Source organism: Nelumbo nucifera, chromosome 1 (assembly GCF_055504915.1).
Source record: "Nelumbo nucifera cultivar China Antique chromosome 1, China Antique-T2T, whole genome shotgun sequence".
Classification (NCBI taxonomy): Eukaryota; Viridiplantae; Streptophyta; class Magnoliopsida; order Proteales; family Nelumbonaceae; genus Nelumbo; species Nelumbo nucifera.
In genome coordinates, this window is record NC_142649.1 from 160,466,324 (window position 1) to 160,492,591 (window position 26,268).

The 26,268-nt window shown below is 37.7% G+C and overlaps 1 protein-coding gene and 1 pseudogene across 2 annotated transcripts; both read right to left on the bottom strand.

Annotated features, from left to right (window-relative positions):
- Positions 1–1,256: 1,256 nt before the first annotated feature.
- Positions 1,257–26,268, bottom strand: LOC104610024 (serine/threonine-protein phosphatase PP1-like). Its single transcript, XM_010276482.3, has 5 exons — positions 26,128–26,268; positions 25,548–25,982; positions 5,446–6,005; positions 5,123–5,344; positions 1,257–1,642 (listed from the first exon to the last, which is right to left on the bottom strand). Exons 2-5 carry the CDS (start codon positions 25,720–25,722, stop codon positions 1,619–1,621), a joined length of 981 nt encoding a protein of 326 aa, XP_010274784.1. The 5' UTR covers positions 25,723–25,982; positions 26,128–26,268; the 3' UTR covers positions 1,257–1,618.
- LOC104610081 (70 kDa peptidyl-prolyl isomerase pseudogene) lies at positions 15,382–18,699 on the bottom strand (annotated as a pseudogene). Its single transcript, XR_016081142.1, has 3 exons — positions 18,661–18,699; positions 16,190–16,787; positions 15,382–16,146 (listed from the first exon to the last, which is right to left on the bottom strand). The product of XR_016081142.1 is annotated as a 70 kDa peptidyl-prolyl isomerase pseudogene (transcript).

Genomic DNA, 26,268 nt, shown 5'->3' on the forward strand with positions numbered 1-26,268 from the left:
TAACTCATATGTAGTAGATTCACGATTTTTCCACATAAACAAACTTGACCATGATTACCCAACAACATTTCAGGAATGTCAGTTGATTTCTTTCTCATGGGATAATTCATTTAGGGGGGTATTCGGCAATATGGTTAGGTTTGGTTTGGCTTTTCAAAACAAAAACCATTAATTTTGCTGATGTGGCAGTTGATTTCTTTCTCAAGGATGCCGATGCAATGATGCAAAAACATTCCCCAACTTTACATTGTGTTGTTGGTATTTTAAAAAGGGATTGCCCCCGACAACGTATCATATAGCAATCCATCCTGGATGGGGACTGCTCAGCTGCTTGTGTTGCCAGGGATCACCTGGATCATATTTTGGAGAAGTATTTCGACAGCTGGCTACCCGCTACGTGCTACTAGCTGGCGTACTTTACAAGCGATCATTCGAAAGGAGACTTTTGCGATGTCTAGATAAAGAAGAAGCTCAGCACGCCATTCGTGAGAGCTCTACACGGGAGTTTGCGGAGGCCATGTCAACAGCCAGATGCTCGCTAAAAAGATCATTCGAAAAGGATATGACGGATCAAGAGTGTAATAAATTCGTCAGGGGGTGCATGAAGTGTCAAACTCATGACAAGCTAGTCTTTAACTTTCCTAATAGTATATCATCATCATCCAAGGAAATTCGAAGCTAATTATTGATAGTCTGAAAAGGATTTTCAGCCCCCCGTGAAAGGTGCGTCCAATTATTGAAGAGTGCATCACTTTAAGGGATAGAATAGAGGGATCGAATGAGTATCATCACATCTACAGAGAAGGAAATATTACCACAGACTGGCTAGCTAACTTTGCACACACCAACGAAGCATCTTTCAGTTCCATTCCTAGGCCTCTCAAGTGTAATCGCTTGTTTTGATTTCTGGGGACGCGCTACACCCCGGCTTTACATATAAAGACATGTTCAATTGAACCCCCTCACAAGCAGTTGTTAGAGGATAGGATAGCATCGACACCCAGGGTGGGAAAAACAACAAAGTCAAGCACAAAAAAACGTTCAGATTTCAGACTGCACTGGTTATGTGACCTGTGACCATAATAGTAATACATTCCAAATATAAAACCAAGTAAGTGGTCCACCCTGCAACCATAACACATCGAGCTGCAGATCGCAGGGCATCGATGATGAAATCTTTTGCGACCCTCAAACAAACCCAACCATAATGACGTCAACTTCAACTCTTCAAGTGAACATCCTAGATAACAAAGACATTTGGAAAACTTTTGGTTCTCACTTCTTTTCCCATGAGGGATTGAAACTTGAAGAGTATAATATATTAAACTGTTACGACATTCCGCTAAGGTCCAAAACGAGAAAAATCAACACTTGCAAGTTCACAAGCTAAATCATTCATAGCAGCAATAGACAGATTCTAGTGTACATGGAGGGACTGAGGCCAAGTTAATACCAAGGTCAAATGAAATTTTCATCTCGCATTCTTTCGAGATTAAGGCCTTCTTTTATACACTTCTCTTGCAATAGATTGAAACCAACCCCATGCTCCCTGGATAAACCTTGTCTGACCTTCATGACACACTTGAAATGAGTCATCCCCATCACATCCACCAAATTCTCATACTTTGGCACCAAGGAAAGACTGCACAGGAACATTAAAATTAACAAGAGGAAAAGAGCTTGCGTTTTAAATAATACATAATATCTTTTTTTTAAGGAAAAAAATAAGATAAGGTAATCTAAAACACAATATCTTCAAGAAAATACAGAGCAAACCTTGCATGAGCAAAGTATAAACACAAATAATATCTTCAAAAGATTTGGTTTGTTAGCATATGGAAAACAAACGAGGTTCAATTAACATATAATATGTCAGGCAATAGAGATCATGGATTTCATTACAGAAGTGGTCAAACCATTCGCCAAAAATAAAATAATACTCCAAAACCCTTAAGCCTGTAAATTTAGGCTTTCTTTGAATAAGCTTCTGCCATTGAGCTTTGGAATGTGCTAAAATATGAGAATATCATGGTGATCATCTCTGGCCTCATAGGTTATGATAACTAACTCCACGAGAGCTGAAATAATGGTGGTTTTGCAAGGGTTAAGACCGGCCAAAACCCTTGTGCAAAGAGAAGGGGACTCAAGAGTGGTTATGGGTTTTTTATCTTTTTTTTCGGGAAAAGGTAAAGTATTACATTAATAAACAAAAAGATCCATGTACAACAAGGGGTTGTAGACAGGGAATGTATAGTTACTTCCCAGTATTGCTATACCCCCAACCCATGATTCTTTACAAAAAAGATTATCATATACCAAAAAAGGAATTAAAGCCTCTATACCTTTCCTTTAACAATTTGTGAATGACTAAGCAAGAAAACACCTTTCCTGTAATTTTCTTGAATACGGAATTATTAGAGTTGCTCCTGTTTTTGAACTTACAGAAACCTGACAAGAAAGTGTTACATCTGAAAAGAGAGCTTCAAGCCACATTCTCATGGACTCTAGATCAGCCAACAACCTAGCTGATGCATTATCTAGGCAAGCAGTGACTAGAAGAAATCTGTATTGGGGGCTATTCCCCATGAATCATGAATATAGATATCGAGTGAGAAGATAAGCAGCTAGGTCTGGTCTATATAAAGGGGTGTGAAGCACATGTCTTCTATTATAAATCATTCTTTTTTTTTACAATATCGATAAAATTACAAGTTGCATTTGATTTTTTTTTTTTTATGCTTCAGGATTTGTGATTTTAAAGCCCCAAAACAAAAAGGCCCAATTTTAGACAATAATGTTTTTACAAGCAAGTGAGCAACTTTTACCAAATGCTCAACACACTTTTTGGTTAAATGTTGCTATCCACAGCTCAAAGCTCAATAGAAGAAGCTTATCCAAAAAAATCCCAAATTTACAGGCATTCACAAAAAAGGAGAACTATAACATTCTACATGAAGACCTAGTTATTAACGAAATGAAGCTTCTCTTCTCTCATTAAACTATTTTTAGTTCCTCAGAAAATGAGTGAGAGAGGATACTGTGGGAAATTCCTATATCCTGTAATTATCTCAAGAACTTTCAAGTCCAATAGGAAATTCCTATATCCTGTAATTATCTCAAGAACTTTCAAGTCCAATAGGAAATTCCTATATCCTGTAATTAAACTATTCTCTGGCTTGCTTACTTTCTGAAGGAAACAAATACAGCCCAATAGGAAAGTTCCATTCCATAAACAAGAAAAATGTGACAGTTAATTATCCATAAAGAATTCAGAAATACATTCCCACCACAGATCAGCATATTTAGATCTTGAATATCATTGGAATTGACTCCAAACGCTACATGAATCATGTTCTGCCATTCCATTCTGTTTAAAGCCATATCTATGTTAAACTAAGAGCCCTTAAATCATTTTTCACTACTTCAACACATCCTTCTTGGTCTTCCCCCAACTCTTCTAGCCCCCTTCAACTTGTAATAGATCACTTCCTACAGGTACTGTAGATGGTCTTCTCTGCACATGACCAAACCATTTTAGTCCACTTTCTTTCATTCTATACCCAATTGTAGCTAGTCAAAGGTTCTTCGAATAAGTTCATTACAGATCCTGTCCTTTCTACTTTTCCCACTCACCCAACTCAACACTGGTACACATTTTTTGGACATACTGTTTCTTTACTGCCCAGCACTTTTCTCCACAGAACATTGTTGACCTTCCAATTGTTCTATAGAATTTTTCTTTTAGCCTAAGTGGTATTCTCCTATCACTTAAGATTTGGATGCACCCTTCCATTTTGCCAAACTTGCTATAGTTCTACGAGTAACACCTTTCTCAATCTCTCCCAGCTGTGGATTCTCAAACTAAGGCAATGGAAGAGGCTACATTGAGTTATCTCTTGTCTCCAATGCTAAGAGTACTCTGATTTCTGCTTCCATTATTATTAGATTTACATTGATTATATTCTCTTTTAGTTCTGCTTATTTTGAAACATCTTGTTTCTAAGGCATTTGTCTATAAATAATTCTGCATTTAATCCTTCTTTAGTTTCATCAATTAATACTATATCAGCAGCAAACAAGCAAGATGGACCCCCTCCTCAATATATACATGACTAGTGCAAATAAATAGACTTGTTGAGCCTTAGCGCAGTCCCATAGGTGTTCTAACATTGGTTGCTGCACCTTTAAACTCACCATATTATCTCTCTAGGAACTCTATCATATGCTTTTCTATATTAATGAATACCATATGAAGATCTTATCTACTTTTTTCTCTAAGCATTATTATCATTCATCTCAATGCAAAAGATAGCTTCCATGGACCATGGTTTTTTGATATACATCATCTTCTTCTAAATAGGGGCTCAGCCCCTATTTTTCCAATATTTTCAACCCACCATTGACCCAGATGTCCAAATCATTAGAGCCATCACCCAGTTGCATTTTCGGTTCCAGTTTTTCTAAATTTTTATTTATAAAAAATTTAAAAAATGAAATAAGAAAATATAAATTGACAAAATAATACATATATTACAAGTAGAATATAATTATATTATTTATTCTATATAATATATTTATACATACATATACATATATTTATGTTTATATGTATATTGATGATGTTCCAGTCTGACCCGTCAGACCCAGATGATTGAACTGTTGACCTGCGACCCGGAGGCAAAAATGGTTCATCCTCTGGGTCAGTATTTAAAACACTGTTATTTTCTCAAATTTATTTTCTTTCTTCCATTTTTATTGAATATGTTGATTTTTTTATGTTTTAAAGTTTATACATTTTTTCTATGAAGATGGTTGCTACTTGCTATGGAACCTAGGGAACTAACTTAGGATTCATGGATTTTATTCAAAAACAAAAACAAAAAAACTACACCCAGGCAACAAGGCACCCCGCTGTCACTAGCCTGACATTGGCGCCTTGAAAACTATGATGTTTAATTGGTATTACACAAATTAATGCCCAACTAGATCCATGAAGTTCGAAGAAACAAGTCAAAAGGGAAAAGAAAAGGAAAAAATAAATAAAAACTTGTTCTTCCATTATTCTAATCATGTCCACCAAAAAACCCCAATACTTCATTAGATTAACAAAAGTTAAATATACCTTCACTCCAGCTGGAGGAGTTCCAGGCTTAGTTGTAGGTGTGCTCCCAAAGCCGAACCTTGCTTTCTTTTCTGCAGGTTTTAATATTTGGAAGGAGCACATTAGAGTCTCATCCACACTCATCATGGCACCGGAATTGTCAAACTCTCCACAGTAATTGGGTGCCGAGAATATTGTTACAAGTTGCCGGTTAGCAAAGAACTCGTAGCCATCCTCCACAACCTGCCAGTATCAAGGTACTAGTTAGTTGAAAAATATTGGTATTGTTTGCTTCCAAAAAAAAAAAATTAATAATAATGCATAATTGAAAAGGTGATCTACACCTGGTGAGCACGACAAACAAGATCTAGATCATGTTTTTCAAGTAACTCTGAAACCTTATCAGCACCAAAGGTGTATGAAACTCCTCTGTCATTCATCCCCCAACCTTGAATATCTTTACTGGGATCTGACCAGAGAAGATCACAGAGCAACCCAGTGTCTGGGACATCTGTTGGTCGTTGTAAGTTTCGTATCTGGTCTAAATTATGAAGATCTGGAGAAAGTCCTCCATGCATGCAGATAATCTTTTCATCAATCAGGGCAGCCACAGGTAGGCAGTTAAAACAGTCTGTGAACACTTTCCATAGCCTAACATTGAATCTTCGCTTACATTCATCATAAAATCCATATATACGGTTTATGGAAGCACATTCATGATTACCCCTCAAGAGAAAAAAGTTCTCTGGATATTTTATTTTATATGCAAGGAGAAGGCATATTGTCTCCAAGCTTTGCTTGCCCCGGTCTACATAATCCCCCAAGAATAAGTAATTGGCTTGAGGAGGTAATCCACCATATTCAAAAAGCCTTAGAAGATCAGAATACTGGCCATGAATGTCACCTGGGTACAAGATACATAGTACATGTCAGGGAGAAATACACAGAATTTCCTTTTCATACAATCAAGTTCTACTGCAGAACCAGAACTGTAAAAAGGGAACATCTATAATATTCCCATAGGTAACAAAAATTAATTGCTTATGAAAAAATTTATGCATTGTTATTCAGGTCAGTTGGGTCTAAGGACAGCCGAGCAAGCCTGACATTTGATATGCTTATTAGTTATTGCTTAACCCAGGCTCGACTCAGTTGGGTTGGCTTGGGTTGCTCAGTATGGTAAATTAAGTTTCAGACCTTTAGGGAGAAGAATGAGAAATGTTGACATTGAACAGTCACAGATCCTACTATGTTCCCCTCAACTTTGGGTTTCATGTAAACTCAGTCCATATAGAAGTGGAATCAATTCATAGAAGTTTGTGGAAGATCACAGAAACATAGTATAACTATATACACTAGGAAAACACTATGAAACTGTTAAAAATCTACAATGAACCTTGAGAAAAAGAAAAAAAGTAAACATCAATCTTACTTAAGGATCATTATAAAAACATGACCATGTAAAACAGGAAAACAAAATATCGAAAGTAATGTATGTCTGATACTCTTAACATCAAACCATAAATAAACAATCAATAATCATGAAATGCAACCCCCATCATCTATCACAAAATTCTCGTTTCTTATTTTTCAAATATTTCTGTTTTAGTCTGCTGGTTTTCTTAATTTTTAAGGAGAAATTATCCTTTTTAATTGTTTTTAAAGCATTTTATGGCAAACTTTAACCTTTTAAAGCACTTCCATGGCAAGTGGAAGAATTTTGGTGGAATTTTAAAAGCATACTCCCCCCTAATCATTGTTAAAGTTAGCTTGAAGTTCAGCACAGTTTAAAATTTGAACTGCTGTGATAGAAGAACTGGGTTGACTTGTTTGATCTGGATTGATTTTTGGGGAAAAAGACCATTTGAATTAACTACTACACTATAAACTGTAAAGTACCAGGAAAAAATCAGAATGAAATTTGAAAGTTTTGAATTCTAGAAGAGACATGAAATGGGAAGGGGTTGAAAAGAGGGAACGGAGGGAGAAAGAAGCAATCAAATTTGCACTATCATAATCTCCATCTACAATAACTTGGACAGAGATGCTGCCTTCCTGCTCCGTTATATGGCAAAACAAAGGATCCATCCTATTCATCAAAAAAAACAAAGGATCCATCCTTTCAACCGTACATTGGAGCCAATGGCACAAGTAGGGAGAAAATGAGCATTGTCAGCAAGCCCTTCACTGTTTTTGCCATCATGGAGTTTATGGCAGTCATCAAGTGACGCAGATTGGCAGATCATGAGGAAGAAGATGAAGAGCCAGATTTGCAACTAAAGGTCCCCAAAAAATTAAGCTTTTTGTCCATGATGGCCCATGAGGCTCCTACAAATCCAACTGACCTAGATGATCTGGGAAGCTCCTAACTAAGACATCGATGATGTTAGGATATTGAGAGGATCAGTAGTTTGAAAATTTTCTAATTTCCAAGAGTTTTGGATCTAGAGGAGCATTTATGTATACTTCTGCAACTTTAAAATCAATAGAGATTTTTGCTTTTTGGTATTACAAGTAGTTTGCAATGTGCTTTAGGGTATCAAAAATGGGATAACGAGGAAAGAAAAAGAATGCACCACAGAGCCCCAACAATTAGATGCCATATCTAGCACTGATTAGCAGCCAACAGGGGGACTATCAGGGGTGTCTGGTCTTAGAGGGAGACCCATCAAGTCAAAACTAGGTGACAGGGAGAGCAGAAGATTAAAAGAGGTAAAAAGTCTAAGAGAAGGAAAGACCCCAAAATTGCAAATTGAAGATATCTAGCCACTTTAGACACTACAACCACAGCAGCCAATAGGGGTAATAAAATAATACACATGAGCATCAGGGCTGTCAACGGGTCAGGTCTGGGTCAGGACAGGGTGGTCCCAGTCCCAAACCGATTATTAATCAGGACAAAATCACGGACCCAGAATCATCCCAATTAATAATTGGGTCTGACTCAGTTGTCCCAATTATTAATCGGGACAAAATCATGGAACCGGAACCAGAACCAACATAATCAGTTGGGCAGAATCCAACCATTGACAGCCCTTATGAGCATAGAGTTAATGGCAAAGAGAGAAAAGAATGGCTAATACAGGGAGTGCATGAGGATCAAGGCACTACCAGCACTGCAACCAATTGTAAGTGCATGAGGATCAAAATGTTAAACGCCCCAAGCATTAGAATATGGGAGGACAGGCCCAAACGAGTATAAACCTAACATCACATCAAGCTAGGTGTTGTCCAAATTGCTGAAATTTGGGGAGTTCTTGGCAGTATCAAATGCAAGTTGGAAATGGAAACCCAGAAATTGTTGATGACTATTGAACAAAGGTATTGGAGGGAAAAGGTTGAGCAAATGACAAGACAATGAAAACAATAACAGGACTCAGTAAAATGGGGACTAAATGATGGAGTCAGATGCTTGGAGAAGTTGACAAGGAAAAAGAGGAATTGAACATCTTTCGCAGATATGTTTCAGATGATACAATTTAAAACCATGTTGTGGAGTGTTTGAGGATTGTGTTCAGGATGCAGAAGTGTGGTAACAAGTTCCTACATATGGAAGCAAAGTCCTATAATGATACAGGAGAAAATATTGCAAAATAAGCCTCTTTGGTAAGAAGTGTTTGGGACAATGGCCAATGTGATTGATGAGGACAGGTAGCAAATGGAACATAATAATGTGGCATTTTGTTGGTATAGGCCTAGGCCCAACATGAGCCCAAAACCAACCCAACTTGAAATTTTACAAGGGCTAGGCTTGATTTTCAGTCCTTGGTATAGGCCTAGGCCCAAAATTATTTAGTAGGCTAGGCATAGGCCTAGCCCTTACATAGCATGAGCCTAATGAGGTTAGCCCAGCCCTAACCCAGCCTGAACTTGGCCCAACTACACATGCATACAGGCATGTATACAAATTGTACAATTTTTCTATTTAATGGTTTAAATCATTGGTGCTAAATAAGTTACTGATGTTTTTTAACAATGGGCCTAATAGACCTACCTAAGCCATGCCCAACCCAAGTTTGCCAAATTTTAGTTCAAGCTAGGCTTAGGTTGGCTCAGTCTAAAAGCTCAAACCTTAGGCCCAAATCTAAGGGTTGGACCTAGGTTGACCTTAAACCCAACCCTACTAACAAGCAATTTTTAGAGAACCAGATCGAGCATAGAACTGAAAAAGGGAGAGGTTAACTAGTCAAAGATTCAGTAGCAATCAAAGCGGAGGTTGAATCATGATGAGGTGGCATACACATATTTTACAGGTCATATAAATACTACATATAATATATTTCACAAATATTATTACATTTGCATGTGGTGGTCTGGTAGATAAATGGCTCATTATTACACTTCACAAATATTATTACACACATTTCCTTTAAAATATCTATTAAAGCAATAAATGCAATAAAGAAGCACAAATAAATGCAAACAAAATAGATGGATTTAAGGTAACAAGACAATACACACAAGTAAGAGGTCTTGGATTCAAGTCTTTTCATCACCGTTTTGAAGTTCCTATTCATGTTATGACCCAGGCGGTTTCATAAAACTAGGATTGATTCAACTGATTTCCAGTTAAACCGGCCAGTCAGCCAGTTTTGGCCTGAACCATGGTTTTCAAGGTATGACCAAACTGGTCAGGGGGCAAGTCACAGTTCAACCGGTCCAACCAGCTGGTCCAGTCTGATTTTCTAAACAGTGCATGCAAGCACTAATCATAATTGAAGTTCGATAGGAAGGTGGTCTTAAAAGCATAATTATTAAAATGTAACCTCCAAATGAGGAGATAGAAACCAATTTATGGGCAAAAGTTAGATAAAATAAGGGATAGGTCGTGAATCTCCCGATTACCATGGTTTGTGAGTGGTGCTTTTAACACGATGTCTTTCATATCAAAAGAAAGGGGGCCCCAAATTACTTCATGTAATAAGAGGTGTCACTAGCTTCATGAATTGCCATGGAATGCTATTTATTCTGTTATCTAGAGCAAAGCATGCATAGACAAACAATCAAGAAATTCCATTCACCTATTGTTAGTAAAGTTGGATAGATATGTTGTGTCCATAGAATGGGTGGAGTAGTTTCTAGAAATACATCAAGTAGTTTTAGAACAAACTCCATCCATTCATGAACCAATTGTTAGGGGAGGATGGGCAAGAAAACCAAACACATTTGGATTTGAGCATACATCGCTAGAAGAGAAGAGTTTCGTGGGTATGATGAAGTAGTGGTGGAAGTCATTTGATATGGAAGGGACAAATCCTCACATCTTCACCCCCAAAAAATTGTTGTTAATAGAAAAGATCAAAAAATTGGGAGAATGTCAATTTTTAAACCGTAAGAAAGAGGAGTTATTGGGAATGATAGTCGTAATGGATAGAAAAGAAGAGTTGGGCATCATATTGGAAGAAAGCAAATATACACAGAAGGTGAAGTATCATTTCACAAAGTATCCTACCAAGAGGAGATAAAATGGAGACAAATGGCAAGAACATGGTTGAAAGAAGGTGACAGGCAATACAAATTTTTCTATCTAATGGAAAACACAAGGAGAACAGATCATACATTTAAACAACTGGTGGTGAATGATCAAATGATAGAAGCGGAAGAAGCCTTGAAGAGAGAAATCTTGAAGTTGTACATGAAACTGTTCAAGGTGGAATGGCAAATCAAACCAACACTGAATGGCTTACAGTTTGATACACTAACATAGTTGTCAAGGCAACACCTAGGCAACAAGGTACTCTTTGGAGGCTCGCCTTGCCTAATCGCCAAGCAATTTTGTACATTGTGTCATAAAATACTTTTATATTTTTAATTTTTTGAGATTATAATTATAGATAGACATTTTTAGAATAAAATATTCATTTTGTGTTTATATACTAATTTCTTTATATTATTTTCTTATCTATCAGGGTTTAATCAACACTGACATTATGCTGTATTGAACCCTCAAAGACTTCAAAACCTGAACCAATAAGTAAGGAAGAACTTAAAATCTTGTCTAATCAACACATTTTCTTCTTCTTTCCTATAACAAAAATAGGGGTCCAGACCCTATGTTTTTTTAATTTATTTTCCTTTCTTTTTCTTCTCATGAATATGTTGATTTTATATACTTTAACATGAATTGTATACTTTTCTTATGAAAATTATGGATAATTATCAAGGAATATGGTTATGGAACCTTAGAAACTACCATAGAATATATGTTTTCTACTTTAAAAAAAAAAAATCCTTCGCCTAGGCGACTAGGCGACAAGGCGCCCCCTAGCGCCATGAAAACTATGCTAACTAATGCATAAAAACAAGAACTAGATAAGCCTTTCTTTGAAAATTAAGTATGGGAGGCAATTGCAAGCATGGATGAGGACAAAGCCCGGGGACATGACAGATTTACATTATTGTTTTATAAAATAATCCGGTGTTTTTTGGACTCTAGAAATTTCCACACAAAAACTCCCTTCTTTTGATAACTCACACAAAAACTTCCTTCAAGCAAAAATGCCACTTATACCACATCAATTCTGAAGGTGGGAGGAGCTTTGCAACTAAAAGACTTCAAATAGGTAATGTTTGATTAGTAGTTTTTATAAAATTCTTTTCAAGACACTAGAAAATCAAACGAGGGTTCTCCTTACAGTCAGTTCTGCCTCCCAAGGGACAAGTGGACAGCAAGACATGTTATTATGTAGGTGGGTTTAGAGAAGGCATGTAAACCGGAAAATTCTAGATTACATTTTGCAAAGAATGAATTTTGAGCAAACATGGAGTAACTAGAACAATGGAAGAATTTTTGCACACGTTTCTCTTGATGATATTCCATGAAATTGGGGTGAAGTAGCAAGAAGTTCCTCAAAAAAGGTGGTAAATATGGCTTGGTCACCTCCTATAAAGGAGGACTTCACAAAACTGAATTTTGATGAGAGCAGGCAAGGCAATCCTAACCCTTTGGTAGTAGGAGTTTGATGCCTCTAGCAACATTGTTGCTTTTTTTGGGTAGTAAATAAAAAGGAAAATTTATTAAGAAGAGAAGAGATTACAAGAAGAGGTGTTATCACCCAAAGAAAAAGACAAAGCTCACCACCCTCCAACAAACTGTTTAAGTATAAATTCAACCCCCACCCAAACCTTCAACAAAAAGAAAGCCTCCCTACAAGCCCTCAAAACCACCCAATAAGACAGCGTTTGGCAAGTCTTTCTAGGTAGATCTTTCAACAGTCCAGTAGACAAGAAGATATACCAAGCTTTTGAGGTCTTGTCTTTAAAGGCCAGGATAGTCTTGGTCTATTGGGCTGTTTAAAACAGCTGAAAAGGTTATTTTAGGATGGAAAGACCCAAAAGCTTCATTTGAAGCTTCCCAATTTTCAGCTTTTTTGGCTTTTCCACAGGTGTGTTTGAGTCTTTTAGTCTACACGATGCCAAACGGGAAAAGATCAATTTTTGTTCTTTTGAGCTTCTTGCAGACCAAAAGACGCACCAAACACCATATTCACTCTGCCCAATGAACAAATGAAATAAAATCTCTACAATCAATTAATCAACACTCAAAACATATTTCTTTTCCAATTACATGAAAGCTTTTCTTGCAAATCTCCCCTTCCTAGGGGGAAAAAAACTAATGCTTTACTCACTTGGACCTCTGTGTCAACATTTTTTTTCCAAATCAACATTCTCAGTTCATATTGTCCTTCACATCTTCACTCTCTTCCTCCATCTCTTCCACACTCTATTTCCTTCTACTCAAGAATCAGAAGTTGTCTCCATCTTGCTCTTATCAATCTTTCTCCACACTTTATCAAAGGAGTTACTCTTCATAGCACCTTTCTGAATTCTATTTTTGATCTTCACACCCTTCTTATAGACTTTCTCAAACTTAATATAGGGACCCACCCCCAGAAGACCATCCTTCAAACAATTGAAGACTTTAGTGACATGAATCAATTATGCATTTTTTGTTCCTTAGGGCTTTCTTCAAGTTCTCCAATTAGTTGTCACCAATGCTAGCCCCTTCAACTATATTCACAACCCTTTTTTGCCCCAAATCAACCCATAGTTTGCCCACAAGCACCTTAATAACATCTTCTGAGATAATTGTCTCTATCTCTCCTTCCAAATCACTAGATTCACAGACCCACTGTCACTTTCTCATTTCTGCCTTGAGCATTACAATCTTTCTCCATCTCTACAAAGCCAATCTCAATAGTACGTTTAGAATCGATCTCCATTAGATGAAAATCCATTACCACACCGATCCAATTCTGACTCATAGAAAGCTCATCTTGACTGATAGCATTTCTGTACCTGCAAAACCCATTCCATTCTCATTGAAACAGCCTTGACTGATAGCATTTCCTCTAAAATACCATCAAAAGAAAGGACTATTGTTACCCCAACCATCATTTCTGTAACTTCAAGATTCATTGTTTACCTAGCAACGTTTATTCACCAAGAACAACCTTATCGCATTGATGCTAAGGAACCGCCCCATCTCGTGTAGACATAGTATGATTCTTGGTGGCAATCCAACTTCGCCGCTTTCTACCCGTCCTCAACAAGGAGGACTTCCCCTTCTAGCTTACAACGAACCCTTCTCATCATTCCGAACAAACCTAGTGACAACCCACTCCCATTTGTCACCATCCACCTTTCCCCTTATTAAAGATAAAACCCTCTTCTGATTCTCGAAGATGATTCCTTTCTTCCCCCATGTTGCCCTAACTTCGCCGCTTTCTACCCGTCCTCAACAAGGAGGACTTCCCCTTCTAGCTTACAACGAACCCTTCTCATCATTCCGAACAAACCTAGTGACAACCCACTCCCATTTGTCACCATTCACCTTTCCCCTTATTAAAGATAAAACCCTCTTCTGATTCTCGAAGATGATTCCTTTCTTCCCCCATGTTGCCCTAACTTCACACCACCAACTATGCCCAATCTACTTTAAACGCCCTTCAAACTCACCACCCTTCTTGAAGATGATGGTGGACCGAGATTGCTGTCCATCACCCCCATTAAGACTCACATGCTCCTTGATAGATGTCATGTGCCCACCTTTCTTTGGCTTAATACCAAAGACTGACCCACTTGGCCTATTTTCTCCCCCCCCCCTTTCAATCGTCATTTGTCAGAATCAAGATAACTGGCCCGTTTTCATTTAAAACTGAAGCCCCCACATGACTTTTAAAGATACCACACGCGAGTGTCCTTGAATTGTCAGTTCCACCCTAGATAAGTCCAACCCAACCTCTTCTATGGGCCTCTTTTGCTCCCCATTCTTCTCTTGACTCCATTTCACCTTTCCACTTTCATTAACTCCACTTGTTAAGGTCTAAGCATACCACAAACCATGTGCTGACCCATCCTCCTTCCCCATGCACTAATTTATTGCACCTAGATCCTTATCCATTAGTCTCTCCAACCTTTGTACCACTATTTTGGTATAATTTCCATTCTCATTAGAAATAACCACTCTTCTCCTGCCATGTAAGCACCCTTCTTTTACCACTTCATCTTCCATCCTTTGAGCTTCCTTCCACAAGGCTACTTCAATGGAAGTCATCAACCATGCCTGAAAAGATATCTTGCCTACATAGATCTCAATCAACCTGAGGATTTCTTGAGGCTTTTCATAAATGGGCGTGAGGGATTCTGTCATAGAGGAATTTCATTCTATTATCCAAGGGGTTCATATTGCAAAATATTTAAATGTGGAGAAGCTATTCATTGAAGGGGATTCTAAATTGGTGTTGGGATGGTTAAAGAAATCAAAGACATTCATCTGGGCAGACAAGGGCTTAATGAGGAAATTCATTTGGTTAACCAGTAATATGGTTTTAAAAATACACACAGAGTGGCTAATGGGATGGCAAATTCACCGAACAAACAAGAGGTTAATAGGGATCTTTTGTTCTAGGCAAAACCGTAATGTTGAGCAAATTAAGTAATGGCGGATAGAGTGCAATCCGGAGGTTTTATGGAAGGGTATAAATTTAATCGAAAGCTGAAGGAGTTAAAGATGAAAAAATCAAAGAGTGGAATACCCATCAGTTTGGCAGATTTGAAGAAAGGAAGCAAGAGTTTATACATCAAATTGAGATCTTAGATGCTAAGGAAGGGGAAGGAACCTTCAGGGAAAATGACAGGGTTGAAAGGTAGTCTCTAAGAAAGTTGGATTGATTTTAACTTAGGTATAATCAGCAACAGCCCCACTCCCAAATCCTAGTCTTGCCAAGAACCAAGAAACCATTTCATATTAGGAAATAAAAAAGTAAGAGTAAAAGAACTAGGAAATCCATAAAAAGCAGACCCATCCTCTCGCCAACTCCAATTAGTATTTGTCAACTTTATGCTTTGCTATCAATGCTCATGGGCTCAGGCTCCTGTTTCGCTGCTCCCTTATTGGCCTCAAGCTGCTCTAATTTGCTCATTCTAGCAAACATGTTACCGTAAAACTTAGCATCCTTCTTGTTGTACTCCTTGACTTCTCCTTCAAAACCTTGTACTCCAGCTTCACATCTCTATTATTTGGTTCAATTTCAAGAGCCTTCTTAATATCAAACTCAGCCAGGTCTAGATCTGCCAGTTGAATATATGCTTGAGCTCTCCTGTAAAGTGCTTTCACATTCCTACCGTCAAGCTCCAACACCTTAGTGCAAAGCTTTTCTGCCTGCTTGTAGTCCTTGAGTTTCAATTTACAGGCAGCATTATTTAGGTTACACGTGATCTTCAACACCTTAGCTTGCTTCTTCTCCTCTTCTCCAAAGGTAGAGTCATATTCTATAAACTTTGCAGCCTTTTCGTATCTCTTGGATGCTCTTGCATATTTGCCTGCTTTGAATAAAACATTTCCTTCTTCCTTCTTATTCCCAGCAGCTTCAATTTTCTCCTCTGTGTTCATGTCCCATGACTCTTTCTCCTTTACAAAGGAAACCATCTCAACCTCATAAATTAAAGTTGAGTTTGGAGGGACCACAGCCAATTGCTGCTTTGATTCGAATGAACCAAAACCATACTCCGGTGCAATTGTCACAAGAGCAACCTGTTTTGAACTCAAGTCCATCACAGCTCAAATGTTTTGAACCAAAACCATACTTCTTCATAGTTATCACAGCTCTATCAAGTCCATCAATTACTTTTTCATCATCTGTTTTGAACTCAAATGGTTCCTCTTCGTCATGACCCTTCTTCAAGAAGATTGTTCCATCTTGCAACTTCCCAATTAATTTCACTTTAACAACAGTCCCATCATTGGGGCGCTCATAGCCCTCCCCTTCCTTGAGGATCTTCTTTTGCACCTTCTTGTCATCTGTTATCTCTGTTACTGTCTTCCAAGAAACCAACTCCAATGTTATTTGAAACACAGAATTTGGTGGAATAGCACCTTCATCACCACAGGCTGGTCTGCCCTTATCTCCAAATGCATATTGTGGCTTCACTGTGAGAAGAACCTTTTCTCCCTTCTTCATTGTTTTAACAGCCTTTGCCAAAGCAGGACAGAAATACCCAGTTTTGACAGTGAATTCAACTCCATCAAATTTTGAAACCACAGCTCCATCCTCAAGCTTAGCTTCATATTTAACAAACACTTCATCCAGGTCCTTAGGATTCTCCCATTTCTCCCCTTCAGTAAGGATCTTCTTAAAAATGCCTCCGTCCTTGCAATATCCTTCACACTACTCCAAGACAGCAACTAGAAAGAAACTAGAAGATATATTTTGACAAAGAAAATATCAGTTGGAGACAAAAGTCAAGATACCTGTGGATAAGGGAACGAGATTCTTTCATGCAATGGCAAATGCCAGGAGGAGAAGGAATTTCATTTCTAAGCTTGAAGTAGATGGAGAATCTCTGACTCAACATGGGGAAATAGCTAGGGCCTTTGTGGATCATTTCAAATCAATCTTTACAAGGCCCCTTTCTCAAAGAATAAGCTTAGATGGGTTGGAGTGGACAACACTTTCGGAGGATGCTAAGATATGGTTGGAAAGACCTTTCAAGTTGGAGGAAATAAAGGAAGCAATCTTTCCTATGGATAGAGCCAAGGCTCTAGGGCCAGACGGGTTTACAATGGCATTTTATCAGGATTGTTGGGATTTTCTAAAGTTGGACGTCCAAAAGGTGTTCAATGAGTTTTTTGAAAGAAGCGTGATTAACCCGGGGATGAACTCTACCTTTATTGCTCTTATTCCTAAGAAGCAAATGAAGTGCTTCCTTTCTTAATATCCTTGAACCAAGGGGCATTCATTGGGGATAGACAAATCATTTATCAAATCCTAATAGCCAATGAGAGCTTGGAGGAATACAGAAGAAATAGAAAGAAAGGGTTAGTGTGTAAACTTGATTTGGAAAAGGCGTATGATTTAGTGGATTGGTCTTTCCTTTTGGAGGTATTGAAGAATTTTGATTTGGTGAGAAGTGTAAATGGACTAAGGGCTGCCTTGAGTCATGCCATTGTTCAGTCCTGGTGAATGGAACAGTAGTGCATCACTTCCCTAATGGTATTAGACAAGGTGACCCTCTCTCCCCATTCCTATTCACCACGATTGCAGAGGTACTTTGGATGTTAATTGACAGAGCTGATGTTAGAGGATTGGTGAGAAGTTGGAGAGTTGGAAGAGATAGGGTCTCAGTGACACATCTTCAGTTTGCTAATGATACAATTTTGTTTTGTGAAAGAGATGACACTAGCATGGTTAGGAATCTGAAGTTGGTAGTACAGCTATTTGAGAGGGTGTCCAATCTCAAAATAAATTTCAGCAAGAGTTGTGTGGTGGGAATCAACATGAGTGAGAGAGAGATACAGGAATGTGCTTCTGTTTTGGGCTGTGAGGTTTCTCAGTGGCCAATGAAGTATCTAGGACTCCCCATAATTCTAGAAATATCAGCTTTTGGAATCCTGTCATAGACAGAAGTTCTGTGCAGACTACAGAACTTCAAATCAAATCACTATAGAAGACCCGAGATCGTTTTACAATCCCATTCATAGATGAGTTACTAGATGACCTACAAGCAGCTACAATGTTCTCCAAGTTGGACTAACGTTCCAGGTATCATCAGATTCAAGTACACCCGGAGGATGTCCACAAGATGGTGTTTAGAATGCATGATGGGCGGTATGAGTTTTTAGTCATGCCCTTTGGGCTGACCAACACACCGTCCACATTTCAAGCCATCATGTTCACATCCACAGCACCTCACTACTACCTTGGATCTTTTAAGACAATCAATTGTATGCAAAAGCTTCAAAATGTGTTTTTGAGCAGACCGAGGTTCAGTATTTGGGCCATGTAGTATTAGCAGAGAAGGTGATGGCTGACCCAGACAAAATTGAAAGCATACATAAATGGCCCATACACACAACTGTTAAAAGCCTAGATGGCTTCCTGGGCCATACAAGTTACCACAAACATTTTATACCCAAATATGGGGTGTTGGCTGCACCACTTACTCAACTTCTGTGCAAGGAAGCCTTCAACTGGGATGATTATGCTCAACAAGCCTCTGAGGTATTAAAGAAGGTTGTATCTACACTAATCCTCCTGGATTTTTCCAAGAATATTTACTCTTGAATGTGATGCATCTGGAAGTGGGATCAGTGCCATGCTATCTTAATGCTAGAAGGCCAGCCCCTTGCTTTATTTCAGCAAACAGTTGTCTCCATAGGCCCAAGCCACATCAGCCTATGAGCAGGAGCTGATGGCAGTAGTCTTGGTGGTTATTAAATGGCGTGCCTATTTGTTGGGACATAAATTTGTCATTTGCACTGACCAAAAAGTCTGAAACATCTCTTGGAGCAAAAAATTTCACACTCCGAAGCAACAGCATTGGGTACAATTTTGTTATTGAATAGAAGCCCAGGCCTGCAAATAGGATGGCAGATTCGCCACATTAGCCTATGAAAAGGAGATGATGACAGTAGTCTTGGTGGTTATTAAATGGTGTGCCTATTTGTTGGGACATAAACTTGTCATTCACACTAATCAAAAAGTCTGAAACATCTCTTGGAGCAAAAACTTCACACTCTGAAGCAACAGCATTGGGTATATAAGCTACTGGGCTATGATTTTGTTATTGGATAGAAGCCCAGGCCTGAAAATAGGATAGCAGATGCTCTTTCTTTCTTTCATGAGTTGGGCCAGTTCAATATCTCTAAGCCCAACTATTCCTTGTTTGACATAATCCAGCATGAAGCCCATGATGACAAGCACTTACTCAGATACGTGAGAAATGGACACAGGACCCATGTTCAACACTCGGTTACTCAGTCGATAGTTCAGTTCTATTCTACTACAAAGGCCACATGGTTATCCCAACCCACTCGGCCCATATTGCTGACTTGCTACCCTTTTTCACAGCTCGGCAATGGGAGGTCATGTTGGCATTCTTAAAACTTATCAAAGGTTATCAGCCCATTATTTTTGGGTGGGCAAGCGGTGGACTGTCAAGGATTTTGTCACAGCTCAGATGCCAAGTGGACGGCTACAGCCCCAAAAGATCCCTAACCTAGTGTGGGACGAAGTTTCTATGGAATTATTACAAGTCTTCCATCTTCTAAGGGCAAAACGGTTATTATGGTGGTGATTGATCACCTATCCAAATACAGACATTTCATCCCATTGTCACAAGACTATACTTCAACTTTGGTTGCAGAAGCTTTCATTCGAGAGTTACTCGATTGCATGGCACTACATGAGCTATACTTTCAGATTGGAACCTGACATCTATGAGCAATTTTTGGTGGGATTACTTCAAGTTGCAAGGTACAAAACTGAACCATTCCACTAGCCATCATCCCTAGTCTGATGGCCAGACTAAGGTCATGAACAAGGGCATCGAAACATATCTGAGGTGCTTTGTCAGAGATAGGCCCAAGCAATGGATCTTGTGGTTTCCTTGGGTTGAGTATTGCTAATTTGCTACAATACATCCTACCATGTCTCTGCAGGTATGACATCCTTCAAATCCCTATATGATGATAACCCAACCCCCCTTTCATTCTCCCTTACGAGTGTGGATCATCAGCCAATGCAGTTGACATTGAACAGCTTACTGCTCGTGATGTTGTTATTAAATATCTCAAGGCAAACTTGGAGCAGGCTCAACAATGCATGAAATACTAAGAAACATGGGCCTCTGGAATATCATTAGGAGACTTCATCTATCTCAATTTACGTCCCTACAAACAGTCTTCTTAGCAACGAGATAACTTCAAACTCTCCCCTCAGTAATATGGTCCCTACAAAGGAAGGATTTAAGTATCGGTATCGGGTATCGTATCAGACCACTCGGATACGGATACGGATACGCTTTGGAAACGCATGGATACGAACGAAAAAATATGGATATGCCGAAAAATGCATATGAATTCCATAAATATATTAATAACATAATTTTTAAGATCAAAATAGCCATAGTTAATGTATAGATACATAGAAAATGTATATTCTAAAGGTATATGTGAAGAAATATACTAAAATTAATATAGTGGGATGCATAGAAATCATAAAATTTTATTGATAATGTATCAATCAAGAATCCTGGAACATATTATATATATTTTTTATAAATTAATACATGCAGAAAGCTATTATTATGTTATTTTCTATTGAATTTCAAGGCACAAAACATAAGCAACTATTATATGTGAATTACTATATCACTTATTTTATAGCGGGATGCATAAGAATCATAAAATTTTATTGATTATGTATCAATCAAGAATCCTAGAACATATTATACATTTTTTACAAATTAATACATGCATAAAGCTATTATTATGTTATTTTCTACTGAATTTCAAGGCACAAAACATATGCAACTATTATATGTGAATTATTATATCGATTATTTTCTATTTTACTATTTTTAATTTTTAATATTAATCGAAAGTCGACTAAAACTAATTCTCAAATGATTAGTTAACAATATTTTTATTTTTGTAAAAAATAAACACGTTATTATAAAATATAATTAAAATATAAATCAAAAAATTATTAAAATATTAACTTAAAATATATCAAATATATTAAAATTTCTAAGATACACATCATATGCAAATTCATAATTTTTAACTACTAAAATAATTATTCCATTATTAATATTTTTGTTTCCATAAATTTTGAGATAAAAAAATCATTTGTTGATATAAATGTAGATAAATGGATTTGACAAATTCAATTTATATTATATTCTCGAGGTTTTTTTAAATATTATATATACTTTTATTTAGTTCAGATTAAAATACTAATTAATAATTAATAAAATTTTATGATACATATCATGCTCAAATTTATAAATATTAAGTACTAAAATAATTATTGTATTATTAATATCTTTATTAGCATAAATTTCTTGAGATTAAACAAATTTTTTATATAAATGTGAATTTAAGAAATTATTTATTCTATTAGTTTATAAAATATTAGTTTTGAATATTATTTTTTTATTATTTTGTTGGAATTGTTAAACACAAGTGTAATTTGTCTGCATTACATGTAGACACTAGAATAGAAAAAAGTTATTTTATTTCATTAAATTCCATAAGATGAAAAGTGGCCTAGTGGATCAAGCGCACGGATAAGGCTTTAACATTGGGTGATTTGTGTTCGAATCATTCCAATTGCATTTTTTACAAATAAACATGCGAGAAACACGTCGATCCGTATCGGTGCATATCGGTCGATACAACACAATACGGGCTGATACGAATGTGTATCACTCTGATATGCGCAATTCAGGGGATACGGGTTTAGTCGTAGCGTATCCCGTATCCCCTCTAGACGATACCGATATGATACGCCTCGTATTGGATGTATCATATCGATATTTAAATCCTTGCTACAAAGTCCTACAACGCATTGTCCATTGGTGTCTAAACTAGACTTGTCAACCTCATCCCAACTCCACCCTTATTTCATGTGTCTAGTAGGCTTCCAGATATCAACTTCTACCTCCTTACCAGACTTCACAAAGGATGGCCTAGTTCACCTCCAACTGAGTAGGGCAGAATCTCAACATTTCCTCGCTTCTCCTTCTCCTCTCTAAGGTCTATATCTCTCCTTCCAAACCTAACCAGTTAGTTTGGTCCCTTACCTCAACGGAAATTTTACTTCCAAATCATTCTTCCTTATGCTAGTTGTTTGATCCTCATCATCCATCTTTCCAGACAGGATACTTGTTGCGCTTACTTTGGTTTCCCCAAGAATCTCCCTTTTCATTTGGGAGGCTACTTGTGGCTATATATATATATATATATACTTATGGCAACTTGCAAGAGGATAGGGCAGGTATACTTTTCCCCTCGTATTTGTGTCATGTATTATAAGGATGGGGAATCCATTGGACATCTACTTATCAACTACATGACAGCTCGTACAATTTGGCAATTCTTTCTCAACTTTATCTATAAGGCAGTTTCCAGTGAGTTCCCCCCCCCCCCCATGTTGTTTGTGATTTCATTGCTCAATGGAAAGTAAGTTGGGCAAAGAGCCATTGAAAAAAGCTTTAATTCATGCCATCATGTGGAGTATTTGGGAAGAACAAAACAAGACTTTTTGATAACAAGTTCAGCTCTTTGTAAGGTTTAAAGAAGTGCATCTTGGCCTAGGTCAATTTTTGGATAATCATTAGAAAAGAACTTTCAAACATTAACTACGGTGGTCATGATAGGAATCTCTTGGAGTTTTTGCAACCCCCCCCCCCCATTTTGATCCCCATGTTAATATTTCCCTTCGCCAAGGCCTTGGTATGCCTTCATCCTTCATTTTGATGGCAATTCCAGGAGAGTTACATATGTGAGATTAGTGGAGTCATTTTGATGGAAGAGAGAAATAATATTTGGGCTTTTAGTGACCCTTTTTGAAGAAAGGCACAAAAATACAAAAAAAAAGGCAAAAAATCAAAAACAAATGTCAGAAAAATCAAAAAATTCAAAAAAAAACGCAAAAAATATTAAACATAATATTAATAAAAAATCTAAACTTGAATATTAAAATAAATGTCTTAAAAAACCTGTTATCTAAAATTAAAATACATAAACATAACATATAAAGCATATTCAAATGAAATCTAAAAATAAAATCAAACATATAAAACATTCTCAAGCATGTAAAACCAACAATCTCTTTTTTTCCTTAATTGTGTTACTTCAAGTACCTAATGCGATGTAAAACACTAAAACATATTGCATTCTTCATTCTACGAGCCGCCTTTATACCAAGCCCCCGACCCAGCCACTAGGCACACACCTGGGCAGAGGCGCAAGGCACATCGGGTGCACACATAGGTGCACCAGGCATGCGCCTATTGAAAGCAAGGTTCAAAGTATCAATATGTATCGGCCCATATCGGCTGATACGTATCGTGTCGATGGCCTTAAACCGACCCCTCTAAATCGGTTTCGAAAAAATAAATAAATAAAACCTAAAAAAAAGTACCGATAGGTAGGCTTGTGTCGACACTTTGAACCTTGATTGAAAGTACTACGCCTAGGACCTAGGTGAGGCGCATACCCTAAAATGCGCCTCACCGAAGCACCTAGGTGTGCCTTCTAAATCACTGATTTCAACTTCCAATACATGTTAGAGATAAAGGCCATGGCCCATCCCTAACCGCAAGCATATTTTGCACAAAGTGGCCACCATTAGGCTCAAATTCACATTCTCACACACAGAATGTCAGCCCAAGATTTTACTATCACACCAACAAACGGCACAACACAAGTCTCCAACACATTAGAGATAAAGGGGGAATTGGGTAAACTTCTAATCTCAGGCATGGTTTGCAAGAAGTAGATACCATCAGACTCAAACTCATATTCACACACATGTTAGCCTGAGATTTTACCATCATATCAAGCAATGCTCCCTTCTATCACATAGACACATACTAGAATGGAGCATTCGCCATTCGGTTCTAGCTAACGCCACATCCATTGTTAAATTATTAGCACTTAAATCATTTCTTACTACTTCAACCCATGTCCTTTCTGGTCTATCCCTACCCCTTCTAGCCCCTTCAACTTGCAACAAATCAGTTCTTCTTATGGGTGCTGTCAAAGATCTCCTATGCACGTGACCTAACCATCTAAGTCTACTTTCTCTCATTTTATCACCTATTGGAGCTACTCCTAGGTTCCATCCAATGAAATGTCATATAAATGGAATATAACCATCTATGCACATGACCTAGCCATCTAAGTCTACTTTCTCTTATTTTATTTCTTGCACACTAAGCCAAAACACAATCAAATGTCATATAACTGGAATATACTCATCTAATTTCAAAAACCAAGAAAAAGTTTGAATTAAAAAGGAAAAACCTCCACCATCATAAAGCAACATTGTAGTAGAAATCACAAGCCAAATTGCACATGTGACTAACATCATATCAATATGGATTTGCATAAATAGCACCCCAATCAGTCTCACTACCAAGGTTCAAAGTATTGATACACCCGGATTCGGCATGAGGGATGTATCGATACTTTGAACCTTGCACCCCCCCCCCCCTTTTTTAAGTTTTTTTCTTTCAAAATAGGTCAGAGGGTAGGTTTTAGGCCTGTCTACCCCCAGAAATAGGTCAAAAGCCCAAAACACCCATATTTTGTGTATCGGTGGCCCACCAATACGTGACAAATTTTGAACCTTGCTCACTACTAAGATAAACCATCATCATTAATGACTGAGCACATATACCCAACATGGTTACATTGGTTGACATTTTCATCAACTACTTCAATTTACTGATCAAGATAAACCTCACATCACAATTTCTTCCAGATACAGTGATACACTATGACAGGACTGACACAATATTCCATCAAACCCACCCATAAATGCTATACCAATGATGAAACAATGAGGATATGATTAATGACACCGCATACACTAATATGAACACTACTACTAGTTACAAATAATAGCAATTTTCAAAGTCAAATGTGGAGACCGTGGACTAAACATTTCAAAATAAGCAATGTCACCCATAACCATATCTAATTATTTTAGCTAATTGCAAATTGAGCATGAACTACTGCAGGGAGAGGAATATAGTCTCTGAGGAGAATAGATTAATAAGTCACTTGGATGAGCTGATAAACAAAAGCAGAATTCAACCTCAGTCTTCATTGGCCAACCTATTTGGCCCGACCAGAAAACCAAATAAAAGGGAGTACAAACATTTCCAAATCACCAATCCTATTTCTTGTTGAACTTTTTAAGTAAAACTAATTTCCAGAAAGTAACTTAATCAGTACCATTAAAAGACATTTCTTGGTAGAACTTAGAAATTGAGCACAATCCATTTGCAAACATGCAATTTGGCCGACATCCGGAACATGATTTTATAGTTCCAAGCCCAAATTGAGCAGACCCAAATTCAGCACAGGCAACTGAATGTACACATAAAACAGATACTCATAAAATGGAACGATGTGTTGCCATAATATTACCGCAAATTTTGATGGGCGCTTCAAGCTCCAATAGATTGGGTTGCTGCATGAAAATGTCCTTAGAGACGACGCAGAGCTGCTTGATCTCCGTCTCCGACAGTTGGACCTGCTTCCCTGGTCTATATCGAACTTCCAGAAGCCGATTAATTATATCGTCGAGAGCAGCAGGGTCCATCTCTCAGTTACCCCTAAACTCAACCTCTCGATTACCAACCCAAAAATGGAAAAGTATCTCTCAAAAATAAAAAAGGAAAAATATTCAAAGAGAAAACAGAAACCCTCTTTTGTTCTTCTTCTGCTCCTCTGACTGTTCAACCCGTTTTCGAGAAAATTTACATCCGTTGGAGGTGAGAAGCCTTTATCTTACTTTATCTTTGGATTGGCTTTTCTTCCTGTCTGAGAATCGAAGAGCTTTTGAAACATTCCTCTGGATCGCTGGTTTAAGGCAAAGAGTAGATATTCTTTTCAGCAGAGAGAGCGACTGATTAAGAAAGGTATAGAACGAATTTTGTTCGTGACTTTAAAGGCAGAACCGATGAGAGAGAGAGAGAGAGAGAATGGGTGGTAAGTTGCTGCTGACCTCGATTGAGAAAGAAAGAGAAGGAAAGCTCAAGAGGAAAGTGCGCAGTGCGCACGCCGATGGTGGTACCGCCGCCGGTCAGGCCCTGGAACCCTTGAAACCGGGGCCGGCAACCTTACCACATGCTTTTATTTGTGTGGA